The sequence below is a fragment of the Chelmon rostratus genome, chromosome 3 (genome assembly GCF_017976325.1).
Source record: "Chelmon rostratus isolate fCheRos1 chromosome 3, fCheRos1.pri, whole genome shotgun sequence".
Taxonomy (NCBI): Eukaryota; Metazoa; Chordata; class Actinopteri; order Chaetodontiformes; family Chaetodontidae; genus Chelmon; species Chelmon rostratus.
The window spans coordinates 6,378,616-6,396,749 of NC_055660.1; the positions used below are offsets into that span (position 1 = coordinate 6,378,616).

The following is an 18,134-nucleotide window of genomic DNA, read 5'->3' on the forward strand; positions in this document are numbered from 1 at the left end:
TTTTATGTTTGTGAAACAAAAACAACCAAGCTTTGCTGATCTGACCTTAGAAAAAGTTTCCCTGATTTATCCTCATTGACCTCATGAATATTGACCCAGAGGAAGAATTAATTCCGGACACAAGGAGATATTTTGCTTTACTTCAGTCATTGTTATCAGAGCTACAGTACAAGATAATGACATTAACATCTGGTTTGCAAATATTAATGTCAGCACACTCACCTATGAGCATTTACACACAGCAATAAACAATAGCAGTATGAATGGCAGAAACAGGAGAGGAAAAACCTCTCTCTGCTGCCTCAGACACGACAGATAAAAAACTGAACTAAATCTCACGTTGCCAGCTCATAATATTGCAGCTCCTCCCCCATGTAAATAACTGAATCATCACATGAGCCAAATGTATCTGAGATTGAGGGACCGAGCAAGAAATGGAAGAGAAGGCATATGAGGGGAAAAAAATTACGGGGTTCTATGTTAGTCATCCCCACAGGGAGGAGAAATTTTATACATGGAAGAAAGATGGAACTGAAATGAATGAATGTAAGAAAAGAACTGAGTTTTGAGGAGGACGAGTAAAGGGCAGCGAGGTAGAGAGAGGCGGGATGGAAAAGAGTAAAATTAAAGCTCATGGTGTGTCTCCCTCCGGGGATAGTATCACTTTTCTGTGAGAGCTCTGTAACACCGTCCTCACCCTGTAGACTGGAGGGGCCGGGAGTGAGTGCCTTTGGGCGTTTCCTTGTGCAAGTGTGTGTAGAAACTCGTGTTCTTACAGGCCTGTGTATGCAAGTACAGGCATGCACACAAACACTAATTAAATGCTTGTTTATATTTCTGCAGCATCTCCTGTTACATTTGAGCAGTTTGAGCTCTGTGTTGTGTTCCTCTCGTGCTTGCTTTCCTTTTATGTGTGCTTCATGACTGTGTCAACTCTGCCCCTCCTCCACAGTGTGATGCTGGATAAGTGTATGTGATTACAGGTGCATGGGGAAGAGCTTCAGAGTGGCATACCAGAAGTCCGCACTGCAGCTCTCTGAGACCAGTTTGAGGCCCGGGCGCATGAGGAGCTGGCCAGCGTGAGACGAGGCGGAGCTCCAGTTTAACTGCCCGCTTTGTTGCTGCAGGGATGACACACGGCAGGAGCTAAGAGATCAAGCATACACGTGCACAAAGAAAGTAAAACAAACAAAAAACCATAGGCCCACAGACTCCTCCACAAGCGCACATCTTTTTGTATTTCTCTCTGCACCTTGTCTGCGCATTCCATACAACGACCCTGAAATGCGTTGGTTATATTTTCCCTTTTCTTGCTTCAATAGCATCACTCTCTCTGCTGTCTCACTTACTTTTCTTCATTCTCCTTCCATAAAAGAGCCTTGAAAGCCAAGACTGTGATTTCACACTCCTTTCTATCTGCTCGACTCACTAAAAAGCGATCCCTCTCCACGGCGATCCTCCCTTTCTCCCACTGGTGTTACACTTATCCCCACTTCCCTCCCTGTCTCTTTGAGTCCGCTACAGGTGTGACCTAACTCCTTACAATTCCCTCTTCATTTCCTTACTCGCTCCGTTTTTTCACATGAAAGGCTTCCTGCTACCCTCAGCTCACCCCCATTCCAGTGCTTTCTTCTTGGTGCACCCTCACCCTCTCTTTTAGCCCCAGGAGATAGCTTGGATAACAGGTGGAGCCACTGGTTTTGGGGATCAAGTTTCCATCTGCCTGAAATGCAAGACTGCAGCATCACCCTAGGCTACAACGTAACCAAACAATAAACCACACAGCCGCATGCACACACACAAGGATAGATTCACAAACCATCCAGTGAAGCCGCTGTAAGTGTAGAAATGCTAACTTCTATCCTTCAGTTTATTGGCTTTTAATGTTGTGTCTTTCTCTGTAATTATTTTTCTCACAAACAAGAGAAGAAGAAAAAGAGGTCAGGAAAGAGACTAAATAACTCACAAATGCATACAAGCACACAAGCATGAGTAGGCATATAAACACACACACTCACTCAGAGCTCATTTCACATGATGACCATCTTTAGTTTCAGCACAGCTATGGAATCACATTATGGTAACAACCAAAGCCTCAGCACAAAGGCCGTCACATTGTCCCTTTGTGTTTCTATGCACAATAGAGGATGTATGTGTTATTGATGGAGACTATGCAGTCTGCTCTGACTAGGTGTAGCATACATGCTGCGTCGAATCTTGACTCATATCCAGCAGCCTGCGGCAATTACATGATGGTGAAAGAACAGTTTACAAAAAACAGCCATCATGCTGATGTGAACAGGAGTTCTTAAGCAACAAGAATAAACAATTGATGCCGTTAGTCAGCGTCCCACTGCTATGCTTTAAAATCTCTCTCGCTCTCTCTCTGTCTGCAACCACTTTTCCATTGTGTGCATCCTCCCAGCACTCCACTGCTATGACAGGTCAGTTAATATTGACATTATCTCCCTCCACCACGATGACAGCTCGAGCGGCAGGAAGCCGCTCATTAGCTCTGCATGCGCTTGTATGTGTGTGTGCTTGTTTCTGGGTGTGTGTGTGCATGCACGACTGTGTTGATTGCCGGGACAGAAGGCATTAGCCTAATCAAACAGGTGTTAAAGAGACAGGGGACAGTCCAATGTTTGCCTGTGAGAGAATAACAGAGATTGGTGTCATCGTTCAGCCCGATCATAGGGCCCTCTGCGGAGGTCATCTCAATCGCTCCACTGTGAGCGCGTTGAAGAGAGAGTGGGAGTACTGTGTGTGTGTGTGTGTGCCTGTGTTTGTGTTTGTGTGTGCATGTGTTGGGTGTGTTGGACTGAGAGCGGGTGGGTGAGAGTACAGAGAGATTTGCTGAGCAGATGTAGCAAAATGAGTTCAGATAGATGTCCATGCACATGTCAGGTTAGATATCCATATAACATGCACAAATGTGTGCGCATGTGTGTGCTTGTAATTATACGTGTCTCTCTCTGGGTGAGAAGCCATAACAGGATGCTTTGGTGATAGCGAGCAATAGCTGGATTGAGGGCAGAAAATGCAGTGGTAATTGTACTGGATATACAGGTAATTGGAAGCTAAATTGGCTTCAGATTTAAAACCTGTGAGCACTCTGTCAGTTTGTGTATTGGAACCAGATAACCCACTGTGTGCGTGCGTGCGTGCGTGCGTGTGTGCGTGTGTGTGTGTGGGCACATTTCTGTAGAGAGACGGAAGGGGAAATATATAGACTTGAATGACTAATAAGAACTGGACATGTTACAAAATGAACTCAATAATGTTATGCAAAATTAATGCTTTAAGAATTGGTTCCAAGTCTCTGTGGATTTCATTTCCAAACATTTTTCGGTATTAAAACTGACATTTATATTAAAACTGACATTTATTGGGATTTATTTTACTATCAGCTGTTTCTGTATGCCCTTGTGAGTTCTTGTTAAGGACAATGGACAGCAACGATTTTGTTGGAGATTCAGTTTTGACCTTGAGAACACATAAAGATCTGTGATGCCATATTCTAAACCAAAGGATCACTCGTGCAGTTTTTCCAGGGCCTTTGATGTTATCTCATAGCTTTGTTCAGCAAATGGAACTTGCTCAGTCGTCATCATGTGACCCAAGTAAGGAACTTTGGTCATGTGATAATGGGTGGTCGTATATGGCTGTAGATTAAAAATTTGAGAACATGCAAAAAAACAACTTAACAAACATTAAGACTTATCACAGATTATCTGTGGTCCAGTGCAACAGTTTTATCCTTTTCAATGATCTTGATCACAAGCAGCTTCTACAGACATCAAGCCTGTCTAGATGATATACTGTATAAACATCCAAGTTAAAATTGTGGATAAGGACTCGATAAGATCTCACTACTATCATGTTTCTAAGAAATATGTAAAGTTAAAAAAAATGCTAATAGTAGACTTGTTTTTACAGTAATCTTGTATGTGTTTTGTATTAATCTGTTTTTTCTATTTAGTTGTGTAAGGAATGGGTGTTGTAGCCATCTCAGGCTGTAAATGTTTAGTATATGACATTTGTCTATACTGTGTACTTGTCTATATAAAAATAAACATGAAACAGATTAATTAAGTAAGTATACTTCTGGATTACAAACAATAAAAACAGTAAATCTTCAGTGAAAACACATTTTCAATCTGAGAGAAAATATGAATCTTATTGCCGTCTATCATTTTCGGTGGGTGACTGGATCGCCCTAAAATTTCAGCTTACCATTCATTATCATGAGTGTTAACACAGTCAGTAAATCACTAAGTCTTGGTTCTGCAGTTTTTAGGTTTGGTTGAGTTGTTCATTTTTATAAATAGTTACTGGGCAGTTTGGGGATTCGTATCTTCTATGAATAACTGAACAAAATTTTGGAACTTTCCATCCAAAGCATTTCTTTTTACAGGGTTTTTATGAAATAAAATCTAGCCCATTACACCAGGGGGTAAAATATAGATACTTATTACCTTGAACATTTTCCTTTATGAATTTCCAGCCACCCTTCAATTTATGATGCGGGTCAGTTCTGCAGAATATCTTTCCCTGCAGCTAAGTGTGTTAAAATGCCGCTTACATTCATTCACATAACATTACTATAACATTACTGCAATATCCATGACCTGCCTTCACTGAAACAGGACAGACTGGAGGGAAGAAGAAGAAACAGCCTTATTAGAAATATAAACTCTTGAAGGAATACCACCAGGAATCTGAAACAAGTCAGAAATATTTTGAAGTAAAGATGGAGGTTAGAGGTGACTAGGGAAATAATTGTATTTAGAGCATGATAATATATTCCATTTCAAAATACCTTGCTCAAGTCAAGGGCAGCAGACAAAGTGGGAAAAAAAAGCTGGTTAAAAAAACATGGACAAAAATGACAAAAAAGCATAGTTGTCTGTGAGCAAACTAAGGTTGTAAAACTGGTAATGGTATCATAGCAACTGGCAGATGTCCAGAGTTTCTTCACACTGTCTCCAAACACGTTGCTGCTTGCCTGGTGTGGAGATGGGTAGAGATGGGTGACTAGGGCAGGGGCAAGAAGGCCAAGATCCAAAGGTGCTAAGACCACTGGGGGGCAGAGAGAGGGGAACAGGTCATCCAGGTGTGTGGCTGTTGAATTTTTAGCACCTTGCAGGTGAGTAAAAGAATCTCAGAGGAAATACAACGTTTGACAGGCGAGTTGTTGCACTTTTTGTGCCGTGCAGTCAAGCAAACCATAGTAAAGACTCTAGCCACAAGATGGCTGACATACAGAAAGCAATTAAAGGCCTCTGCTGGTGCCACTACAGCGGGTCGGGTCACCTCATGCTGTCTCTGGTACTTTACTGGACGGATGAGCACTGCTCTTCCTTCATTTAGAGTTTGGATGATGGTGATCTGCCGGTGGTCAGCAGGGTTGAGAAGACGGCCATGAATGATCAAACTAAGAATGCACAGAAGAGCGTATTTAGCAGAAAAAAATTCTTCACCACGTGCTAAGAATAAGACAGTGTTATCAAGCAACTTCCGCTTATAACAAAGAGTAAATGTTATCTGTTAGAACAGCTTTTAAGTGATCATATGATTAATTGCATATATGATCAGAGCATAGCCAATCAGAGACAAGGATTTACCCTGCATGGGACAAATCATTAACTCCTTAAACTTCCTAGCATTTTACTCAGTGATGTTGTTATGCAAAAAAAATCTTTTTAATATTTTTTTTAACCTATGTGTAATGTTAACATATGTAATATATACTATATACAAATGGGAAATTGACTGAAATAAATTAAATGCAAATAGTAGTGAAAAGTATCATCTAAATTACCCATATGTCCTCAAAAAATGTATTATTTGTCATGATCAATGATATTTTGTGCACTCAGTGTAGGACATGCCTCAGAAAGTGTGTGATCACCTCTGTTTCTGTACTATAATCATCTAGGATCTTCTTACGTTTGCGAGTAGTACTCAAAGTTTTCACTTTTATCTTTCACCTAAGTCCAAAAGTTTCACTTTTAGAAGTTGGATAAATATAGGTCCCGGTGACTGGCAAAACCATAGCATATAATTCAAATGAGGCATCTGCATTCCTGTTTATCTGCTCTTTTGTTGAGGTGTTACCCAGTAATTTGTCATCCCGCAGTATAAATTATAATATAGTTCTTACAGAAATTTTGAATTACACAATGGGGATTTTGGTGTTTTAATGTGGAATCCAGAGCAACCACTGAGGTCTGGCACTGCAGACTGAGCAGCAGAAGCTTTTCATGGAAACTCCAAGTAGCATCATAGCCACTTCACTGGAAAGAGGCAGTTGGAAGCCAAATGCCAAATGAGCCTGGATGGAAAGATACGTAAATGGATGAACTGAGGTGAAGGTGCTTGAGGAGAATTTGTTAGGGACAGCTAGATGGGGAGACTATTTGGCCACTCAGGGGATGGAAAGACTGCCTCTGAGGATTTATTGAGGCAATAAAAGATAAGGTCACTGTGTTGTAGGCTTTAATATTAATGTGCCATTTAATGACCCTCACCATGGAAGAAACTAGGTTATCACTAGTGCTAAGATGTAGCTCCAAGCAGTTATTTTGTAATGAAGCAAGTGCTTGTATGTGCAGCTGGACCCGAGTGGTTCCAGAGTCCTTCCTCAGTAAAAGAATATAATCAAATTTCTTTGAGGTAAGTAAGGTGAAAAATCCCCAGGCTTTATTCTTCTCATTGTAATCCTGCCTACATTTGCCTCCCGAATTGTTTCACACACAAATTATCCATTGAATAATGTATAATAGAAAACCCCAATAATGTGAAGTCCTTAAATACTTTGAATGTTTGACTGGCTATCTACTTCTTAGAGTAACTTCTTCCACACACGTTTGTCTGTGTGGGGGGTTTGGGGGCGCCGTCCACCACGCTCTCAATACTGGCATTGCTTCCCGCCCCCCGGTTCGCACTGTCCAATAGGAACAGCGGGAGCAAACGGCTCCACCAATCCGCAACGACGGATGATAGTGAATAGAAGTTTAGTTTCTGAGTTTAGGCTATCGAGGGAGAGATTAGCGGAGAGTGTGTGTAAGAAAAGGGGATATTAGTGGAAAAAGTCGGCTAAATTCAGACTCGTAACTCTCGACTGTTTGCTTTTACAAAGGACTAAAAGCTCAGTGGCTGCTTGAATAAAGCTAAACAAGAGCCCTCTCTCTCCCCCAACTCCTTGTCGAGGAGGGTGGCAGGTGTTCAGTTGAGGGAGACGCATCGCCTCAGTCGGCTCCCCAAGCCCCAACAAGGTGCCGAGACGGAGAAAAACGGGAGAAACGCCGTTAAGTGGTGGCCGAAATTCCCGTGAGTATGAACGGACGATGGTGAAAGGCTTTTGAAGTAGCCGTTTCTTCCCCGACTGTTTTGGAGGACCGTTGAAGACCGGATGAAAAAAAGCGAAAGGCTCCAGTGTCGCAGTAGCAGCAGTGAGAGTAACGCTAACGTTACCGTCTCTGTAACGGCCGTTTCTCAGTTCAAACCGACCGCTACTTTTGTCTGGTGCTAGCTAGCTCTTCTTCACCGGTGTGTGTAGAAGAAGGAAGAAAACTCCCAGTTGTGGCTGCGAAACTTGTAATGGGTTTATGGTTTTGCTAACCTGTTGTGTCGTTTTTTTTCCGTGTAATCCGAGCCGCGGCGCATTACGGCAAGTTAGCCTCTCTGGTATCCGAGGAAAGAGTCCCGTTCTGGGAGAGTGGTGGATAATTTCGACCCGCGACGACTTGGGTCAACAGTTAATTAGGATATTTAACTTCAGATAACGGACTGCAGCTTCTCCGTCACCGCACTCCAAGCGGTCTGTCCAGTTTGTTTTAAGTCAGAAACCAGGAGTGTTCACACAATCAATTACCAAATTGATTTTTAGAGCGCGCACACACACACACACCGGCAAAGCATGGATGGATAATTTACGCGTTTTATTGACTCTTTATTAATGCGTCCACTGCCTAGACAACTAAATGATCCGCGGGACAAATCCCCGATGAAGACATCAAAACAAGCGCGGATTTGAGGTCGATAGCAGAGAGTAAGCCGATAAGTCTAAAACACACTCAAATGTATTAATTCCTTGCTCGGATCAATCCAAATGAAAATGAGGTATCGCAGGGCGCAGAAACACACGGAGTCCGTCACAGCCGACAGAGATAACCTTGCTGTTATACCGTGAAGCCAGACTAGTGAGCGAAAGTCAATCTGTTGGTGAACCGACCCCCCGTCCACATTCTCCTGCCTGCCGAGTTTTGGACATCGGAGCTGGGAAGTCAGAGCGGGGGACCTTGTCAAAAGGGACAACGGTGAGCTCCGGGAGCTCGGATCTTCGTTTCACCGGGAAAGCGCGGAGGTGCCGGCGCTGAATCCCGCTCGGACTTCTTCCCATTCGTGCGCAGAGCAGAGAGAGTTGCAGCGGCAAGGCACAAGCGGACACAAGCACTGTTTTTCCCCTCTCTCCCGCATGATGAAACCGGGAATTTGCTGCTCTGAGGGGTCCACGGAGCGTGTGGAGGGATCTGCATCAGCAGGGAGCCGGCAGAAGATGATGGGGACAGGGGCGACCCGGAGTGGGAACCGGTGTCCGCCTCTTTTCCTCCTGCTTCTTCTCGGAGGCAGCTGCCACATGTTGCATGGCCAAGGTAAGAGCTTTACTCGCAGGAGCACTGGGTTCAAATGTCAGATGATGGGCTAAAATATATTATACATATATACATTATATGTACAGTATGTAACGTTAGATCAATTCATAGCCTACTTTAAGCGTTTAAAGGGTATACATAGGTAAGCGTATGGTCTGAAAATACTAATAATACAGACTCATTTGTCACTTGAACCATGGTGAACAAGGGAAAAGTGAGATGACGACTCCTAAACTGGAAACAAGGGTGTGATTTATTGGACCAAGTGTGGCATTTGCTTATTAGTTGGGATGTGTCTGTGTTCCTGTGGGAGGGGAATAGAGAGAGGGGGGGTTGTTTTTTATTAGGCCAACAATAATGTTTTTTGTAAATTAAGTCACACAGTCGCACTGTGTGAGAGAGGCAGATAAGTGGGGGGTGTGTGTAAATTATTGTTATTGTTATGATAATGCATAGATTGTAGGATGATGATTGTAGGATTAAGGTATTGAGGATGTGTTTCAGGGGGATGTTACAGTTTCGAAGCATCAATAATCCCCCGCTTAGTCAATGACCTGCTTAACTACAGCTCTTGATTTGGCACAAAATGCACAAACACATAGACACACGCAACTGCGCATAGTGTATTAATTAAAGTTGCCTCCTATTAGTCCAGCGTTGACCCTGTGGTGCTAGCAGGTGTCCAGGTTTGTGCGTAACTAGTGGTTGCAGAAGGCTGCTGTGTGGAGTGATTGTTGTTTACAGCAACACAAAGGACGATGAATATGATGAGATATTGATTCATGACCAAAACTGCTGGGAACATTGCACGTTGCTATGTAACATGCATTTATGGACTTTTTTTCTTTTGTAGCTATAGACATGATAAAGGGGAGAAACTGGGTGTAAATGTGTTTCTGTGTGTGTATGTCTATGGATATATGCATGCACCTCACAAGATCATGTCTGAGTGGTGAAACAAAAGCACACTAAAGGTCAAGCTGGTGTCTGCTCACAGTTCTCTCTGGGTCACAGATGGCGTGGTGGGCAGAATGTAAGGCTGAGACTTGGGGTTATGTGGAGGAGGGGTCTTAGGAATGTTTGTACGTGTGTGTGTGTGTGTGTTAGAGGTGGGGGTGAGCTATTTGTGAATGCTTAGAGAATGTGTGAGCTGTTCAAGTGCAGGAAAGTGCCTGCATGAGTGTGAAAGAGGGAGCGCAGGTAGAGGAGGAATGAGAAGAGGGGCAGTGTGGCAAAGAGGAGAAGGAGGTGGTGTGAGAAGGAGCAGAGCAGGGAGAGGGGAGTGGCAGGGAAAGGGGGAGAAAATAAAAGATGGAGTGGAGGGGTAGAGAGGGAATGCGGCGTACCGTGCTTGTCACTCAGAAAGCTGTGCCTGCAGTTCAATCGATGATGATGGTATGACAACACCTCCGTGTGTGTCAAAAGTTGCTCTCCACTCCCTTTTTTTTCCCAGTGGTCACACTCTCCCTCTTCCTCCCTCCCTCCTAGGTGTTGAGGAGGAGGTGGGAGACGGAGGGATGGTCTGGCTGCAGAGTCAGCTCCTTCCTTTCTCCCTGTAATGTCAAGGTCTCAGCACCAGCACCCAAGTTACCATACACCCCATTCCCCACCCTCACACCCAACAACCCCTTCCAGCTGTCTTGGCTCAAGGGGAAAGGGGGGGTGCGCTGCTGCAAAATGTCTGTACCTCAGGATGGCTGGCAAGGTTTGTGTTTGCATGCATGTGTGCTAGGGATAGGGGGTGAATTGGAAATTAGTGAAACAGATACGGGATGAAGGAGGTGGCGGGGGGTGGGGCTATTGATTTGATAAGCTGTGCCAGACGGTCAATCGAAGGCTGTAGATTTTCCAGGTTCCGATCCCTCTATCCCCAGCATTTATTAGGACGTTTTATTTTAGGAGGAAAAGGATGAAATTCATGAGCCAAGGTTGATCCTTCTGATCTCCTCCAACCTCTCTCTCCCTCCTCCCCCTCTGTCCCTCTCGCTCTTTCACTCTCTTTCTCTCACTCAATCGATGCCCACACCCCTCCCCATAAATGTGAGGCTTTATATGAGCCAACTCTCGTCTCTGGGAGCACATTTAAATAAGCTCATCGATCTTTCATTTTAGAGTTTAAGTGACGGCAGCATTTTACTGTCCCCCCCACCCCCCACCCCCCAACGCCTTCCTCCACCTCTCATCTGCTCACCTCCACCCTCCCTTCTTTATTCATAAGTTATCCCTCAGCCCCCCACTGCCTCCCTGTCACTGAGTGGGTTCTGCTCCACAGCTGTTTGACTGATTCACATTTCCAGCATGGATACAGACAGAGCCTGGATCCTAGACTTTATATTCCGACTGAAGTCAAGGATGGGTCACATTCAGTGTGTTTCAAAATGTAAATCATATTCTATATTGCTAACAGACAGTGCAGAGAATGCTGAAAACAGCCTTGTTGCAACAATGCATTTTGGAGATGTTCAGCATGATTTTCAAAGATTTTTAGAAACCCAAATCATAGAGGACCCTGTAACACTTAGAATGACATTAAAACATGAAAATGTTCAAAGTCAGAACGGGTTCACATGACAACAGCGATATGGACCATTAGGTTTATAATACGTAGAGATTGATTTTTTCCCAGTTGCTAATGTGGATAATGATAATGGTCTGCAAGTAGCCAAAGTGCAATGATAAAATACTGCTGGTCGTCATTATTGCTAACCTTGCCCAAGGTAATTGCATTAAAATGTGGCTCAAGCATCCCAGCTGCTAAACCACTGCACTTGTTTCTAGTCTAAAAAATAAATTGCAGGTCAAAAATTTTAGGGCTCCTACTAAAGTTTAGCTTCTCACCATATATTTGGAAGTTTTTTCTTGCTTCAACTAGGCCAATCAAAGCCTTGCATCATCATGCTGACCCACTTAGTGGGTCCATCAGTGTGATTAGGTTTGATATGACACATGTCATTGGCTCAACTAAGCCAGAGCTTGATCCTGATTGGACCACTGGGCATGCTGAAGTGAATTGAGGTCACTGATAGGACATGGATGGTGGGCTGTGGGCTGGGAGAGTTCTGAGCGTGATGTCAAAACCCAAATCAAATAGACTAGCATGCAGCTCTACAAATGTGCACACACCCACACACATGCATACACACAAAGTCCTTCTCTCTCATCAGTGTCAAACAGTTAAAGCGGATGTGGAAATTTGCTTTACCACGTTGTAATGAGGAGAGGGTAAATTAGGAGCCTCGTCTAACTAATTATCATCGTCCATACTGCACAGCCTCACCATGAATATTCCACCTTTTTCTCTCTCTCTCACTCTAATGAAACTTGTGTCGTAAATGTTTATTATCTTCTACTGATAGTTGCATCTTATAATACTAATATTTTTAGAACAGTTGTGAAGCAGTTTGTGTTAGAAGCTGTTGGTCACGTGAATAATTGTAGCACACTCTATTACTTTTACATGCAACCTTTTGGGTTTTGAGGTATTTTAAATTCTAAAGTTACTGCTTATACACATGTCCTTTCTTTGCCCAGAGACACAAATTTAATCCCACATTCAAGTAGTTTGAATTTTTAAGGCCTCAGCAGAGACTTTGGTGTCTGATCGATTGTGTGCGTGTGCATATGTATTAGAGAAGGAGAGCAAACGATGGAGGAGATGACACTGTGAATGTATGTGTGTGTCGGAGTGTGTGATAGACTTCAGGTTAGTCGGGTCTAAGAGGAAGTGAGGTCCTTGGTCGACTCCCTTATTTCCTGTCTGTCAGGAGGAGCAAATCACCACACTTCCACAGCCACCTGACAGTTTGCAGCAACTCTGTGTGTGTTTGAGAGGGACAGTTTGTGTGTGTCTACCTGTGTCTGTGTGCAGACCTGATATGTGACAGAGATTTTAGTCTGACAGGGCTGTAGACTACGTGTGTGTGTGTGTCTGTCAGATTGATGCTAACCCTCCATCAGTCCTAAGTGTTTTCTTCTCATAGCAGAAGAAGTGGCAGATACAGAAAAGCAGCCAGAGTCTCCTAATGGAAAGTAATCACCTGTGTGTGTGTGTGTGCATGTGCGTGTGTGAAGTTGTGTGTGTGTACAAAGTAAAGACCAGCAGGTGCATCTGTCTTCTTCTTCTTCTTCTGTTAACTAACAGACTTGCAGTAGTTCACATGACTTTTTTGGTGAACGTGTGTATTGTGTTGGTGAGATCATTAAGAGGTCAGTTGGGTCGTGTTTCCCTCTTTAACAGAGTTACTATAGCTGTGGCGGGTTCAAGGCACATTAAGTATTAACTTGCATAGATACATTTGCCAAAAGCTTTCTGTGGATATGAAGTGTCTACACATGTGTGTACTTCTGCCCAGTCAGAATGGTTATCTATCTTTGTGAAAAGATGCATTTTATAGGGTTTTCCTCAAAAACATCCTTCAGAGCTTTGAAATATGAGCCAAGTGGGATACACTTCGGTCTCTCTCTACCTCCCCCCTATGTCTTGCTTCTTTTTGCTCTTTATTTTTTTCAGTTTTGCTCCTCTTCTTTTTGTTTCTCTGTCTTTGTTCCCTCCTTGTCTTCCCATAAGGGACTAAAGAAGCCATTGCTGCAGGCCACACAGGTGGAATGGAGGCTGTTTTGCAGTTTAGGCCTTGGTATTTATTATGTAAGATAGGGGGACGAGGTTGCTATTGATCCACTGTGTGTACGTGCGTGAGGAGTGAGGGTGGGGTATAGTACAAAAGCTTATCTTGTACTTTTCAAGATGGTTCTGTAGCGAGACATCCAAATAAAGCAGAACGCTTGCAAAACATGAACTCTATTGATTGACTGAACTGCAAGACACCACAAAGCAAAAAGACTGACAGATATTGAGATTGGCGGACAAACAGAAAGAATGTGTGTGCAGACACACACACCATCACAACTTTTGTTTTTTGACTTAAGTGTTGGAAAAGTTTCAATTCATGATCTCGGCTTGTAGTGGTTTATCAAAGTAATGCCTGAGACAGAATTTAGTGGCCACCTATTATTAGGTTCAGTCTTGTATATGACCCTCTTAGACATAGATGCCAACACTCATGGTGTTATTTGTATTTAGAGCTGGAAATAAAGAAATTAATCAGCAGCTATTTTGACGATTGTTTGAGTCATTTTTGAAACTAAAAGACCAAGCTTTCTCTCATTCTAGCTTCTTAAATATGAAGATTTGCAACTTTTCTCTGTATATTATGCTTGTATGTTGTATCACTGTGGACTGTTGGTTGGTTGGAAAACGCAGGACATTTAAAGATGACCCCTTTGGCTCTAGGAAAATGTGATGGACATTTCCCTCAATTTTCTGACATAGACTGAGAAGCAATTAACCAAGAAAAAATGGCGGATATGAATTGGCAATGAAAAAACACAATTACAGCTGTTTTTGTCCTTCATTGTTTAAAGATGCTTGGTACAGGTAACTCTATAAAGTTGCTCTTAATTTTGTCTTGCCTTTATTTTCTCTTTATGAAACCTTTAGGGAGTTGTAGTCTGAAGAAGAGTTATTTTCACTGTCAAGGAGTGACCGTTTGCACCCACATACTGCAGTTAATGATGCTACATTTACACCTTCAAATAAATAAATATATGACTATCACTGCAAAGTTTTAGAACTTAATCCACTAGTACTAAGTTGTTAGTAAATTGGTAACAACGAGAATACTTAAAGGGGCTATAATCAATATTTTTGTAATAACAGTGTGTCAAATGACAATGTGAAAATGAGTAACAATGTAAAAAGTGGTCAGTTGTCGTGATGAACTTACGAACAACTATCACCTGAATATGCAGCTCCTCCTGACTTTATGGAGCTTTATAGTGTTTCAGCTCATTGATTAACGTTCCACCTGCAACTTAAGTCTCTCACCAGACTCATAGTGTTGTTTTCTGAAACAGCAGGCAGCTCGTTTCAGTGGAAAAGCTCTAAGAACTCACTACACACTATCTGCTCGGCGTCAAACAGCAGACAGACACATTAGTGACTAGCTGATGAACAAAGTGGAGCATTTAGCAGCTACAGGGTCAGATATTACCCCCAGGAGTTGGTAGAAAACAGAGTTAAAAGTGTTAAAAGAGCTAAAAGACAGTGACTATTAGACTATATTCAGGTAGCCAGAAACACAACTATAAGCAAATGTTAATGTTGCTTTGTGACTGCTGGATTATGTATAAACAAGCTGCCTATATGTGATAATACATGAATGCTGTGTTCATAACTTGTTTCAGCTGATTCATCAGTTAAAGACAAACTTAAAAAAATATATTATGATTTAAATTTAGCCTACTCAGCCTGGCAATGATGTCAGTGCAGAAATGACAACTTGTCTCTACATTGTCTATTGTTATCTTTTGTCAGGGCACCTATATTTTGTAATACAGCTGCTCTGTGAACATTTAAGTTACTTCAGACCAGTGGTTCTCTTTTTCTTTCATGCTCCCCCTTCAGCAGAAAAAAGTTCACGTCCCCAACCTCACAATTTGTATGAGTCATTAGCAATTACATGGGAAGCAACTAATGAAAAAAGACTGAATTTTAGCAAACATAATGGTTAGCCGACATCATCAGCAAACTCTTGTTTTTTTCTTTTCCCTACATGGACCATATTCATTCAGCTTAGTTTCACTCCATATTTTTCCCCTGCTCATCCACCCAAAAACCTTGACCAGTAATCCTTTATTAATTTTCTGAATTGCTTGCTTATAATATTGTGTGGGATTTCATTATGGCTGACACTTTGTGGTATTTTCTTCTTACTGACAAGAAAAACAGGGAAATGTAAAGTACAAGACAAAAAATAAATCACAAACACAAAACACCTTGTCAAATATGAAGGATGTATAGGTGTGTGTATAAAATAAGTAAAAAAGAAAAAAACCCTCACACAGTGACACAACAGGTACTTGTTCATGAGAGTGTTTTTTATCTCATATCACTGCTTTGTTCTCTGTTTTTGAGATACCCGCATGTGATGAATAATAATGTCTGTTTCTGACTACTTTCAGTGTTTTGAAATAAGCTTTAGCCTGAGGGAGATGAGACAAGAACTAATAAATGAAACCAAGAGCCACTGTGACAGTTACATCATATGTGGTACATTTTATGGGGCTTAATGGTATTAAGAACTTTGAACTCAGTGATAGCAGTAAGTAGTGCAAAGTTGTATACAGCCAAATGGCTGTGAAAAGGACCACAGACAGCTGCATGAGGATTAATCTCGAATCAAGGCAATAATTACATGGATTCTGCATGTGGAAAAATGTTTGTTAAACTTACTTTGCCTAAATACTGCAGGTTGTGTATATATGAGTGTATTCCGTGGTTATATTAAACATGATTCTGTGAAATATTTATCACCGTATATGTCTAAAAGAAATGCCAAAAACAAACCTATGATAGCAGTTTTTCCAAGCCATCCTTCCTCCCCAAGGTCATGCTTAGACCACTTAGTATAGTAAGATGTATGCAGAGGATTTTTAATACTTCTAGAACAATTTTACATAATTTCTCAGTTATTATTTGTGTACAGTTATTGTATTTTTAATAATGTTTTATTTAATCTTTCTGCAAACCAGTCTCTGCTTTTAATATCCTTCACCATTTGACCGTTCCTGTGCTATAGCCTCATATTTAAGTGTGCTGCTTTTGAGCAAGAATCGTTTTCAAACGACTTCAGTGAAGGGCTTTTACAACGTCTCTTCTTTTTTGTATAAACTGCTAGCCACAACTGTCTAAACAGGAAAATCAGGTTTAGAACAAGCAACACCAAACTGTTGTGATCATGTGGTGGTTTTGCCACCGATTAAATGTTGGGTGGAACTGATACTATGAACAATATAGCTCACAATATTCAAGAAACATCTTCAACGTCAGGGAATCAACATCAAATGTAACGAAATCCTTGAATTAAACTGAATATATGCACTTATCATCAGTAAGTCTTGTACATTATTAATTTATTGGAAGCACACTTTGTAAATCAAATTTCACACACTGGAGGGTACAAATAAGACAAGGAATTTACTATGTAATTGGCATCCCTGCAGTCAGTGACAGCCTATGATATTGTATATATGGTCGTTGTACATACTGTGCCTAAGTGTTTCCTGATAGAGTTATACGTATGTGAACAACTCATATTTTAATGATAAAATCAGGTTTATAAATGGGCTAAGGATGATCAAGATTAATCTAAACGAGTTTCAACACTCATGCAGCTATAAGTGTTTGAGTCTGAGATGCTAATCAAAAATGACAAATTACTTTTTTTACATGTTAAACATTAAGCAGACTGATGAGAAACTTCCCAAGGCAAGACTACTAGTCTCTTCTTGTCACAAGATACGCGGCAGACACCCATCAGCTGACAGAAAGAGGAGGTCATATTACACAGAGCTTTATATTAGCTTTTTCTTGGTGAGTAATTGTTAATGTTTCTTTTAAATGCTGAGATTTCAAGTTTCATCAGAAGTCAAGCACCATCAAACATCAAAATAGGATGCGTCTCCTACAAGCCTTCACAGTGAGTTTAATGGGGTGACTGTGGCTCAGGAGGTGGAGTGATCGTCCACTTATCAAAAGGATGGTGGTTCGATCTCTGGCCTCGGCAGTCTGCATGTCAAAGTATCCTTGAGCAAGATGCTGTACCCCAAGTTGCTCCTGATGCTGTGCATCGGTGTGTGAATGTGTTAATGCTCGTAATGAGCAGGTGGCCTAACAACCATGGGTGAAAGCAGGCTCGTGTTGTAAAGCACTTTGAGTGGTCGCAAGACTAGACTAGACTACAATTTATATAAATACAGTCCATTTTACCATCTAATCCATCCTAATGCTATCTACGTTACGTTATGTGGTTATTTACGATCTTTGTCAAAAATTGTATTGTTTTTGTTTGAACAGCAGGGGGCGTAATCATAGTAGCCAAGGAGACAGCCTCCTGTCATCCTTTGTGTGCAAACCAAGCACTGCTAAAAATAAACCAAACAACAAAATGACGAATGAACGTACCGATAATGAAAAAAAAGAGGTTGAGGATGCTCCACCAACTTTTATAGCTGATGTGTGGCATTTTGGTTTTCCGGTTTCAAGAACTGACAATGGCAAAAAGGAGACCTAAAGCAACTTCCAAATATAGCCGGATGACAGTCAACTATACTAAGGGAAACACATCAAACAAGAGAAGCCATTTGGCTCATCGCCACCCAGTGAAGCTGAAATCACGACAACAGCATACTGTTAGCTTCGGCTTCAGCCAGGCCAAAGGAGCCTGAAAGAAGCGTTTAAATCCCTGCCTCCCCATAACAGTCCGAGAATGGGGAATGAAAAGGTTTGTCCTATGGAAGCGCCTCTTTTTCAAACACACACTGGGCTCAAGATAGCTGAGGTTTTGAAATCTCCCTTTTTACAGTGGGAGCTCGACATGAAGAATAACAACAGTCATCACAGCATTGCTGTCGTAA

At 41.9% G+C, this 18,134-nt stretch overlaps 1 protein-coding gene across 1 annotated transcript in view; it reads left to right on the plus strand.

Annotated features, from left to right (window-relative positions):
• The first annotated feature begins 8,482 nt into the window (after nt 1-8,482).
• LOC121626542 (protein sidekick-1-like) overlaps nt 8,483-18,134 on the plus strand; it is a 230,513-nt gene continuing 220,861 nt past the window's right edge. The window contains exon 1 of the mRNA XM_041965127.1: nt 8,483-8,660. Within this exon, the coding sequence (XP_041821061.1) occupies nt 8,483-8,660 (178 nt within the window). The remainder of the gene's footprint in view (nt 8,661-18,134) is intronic.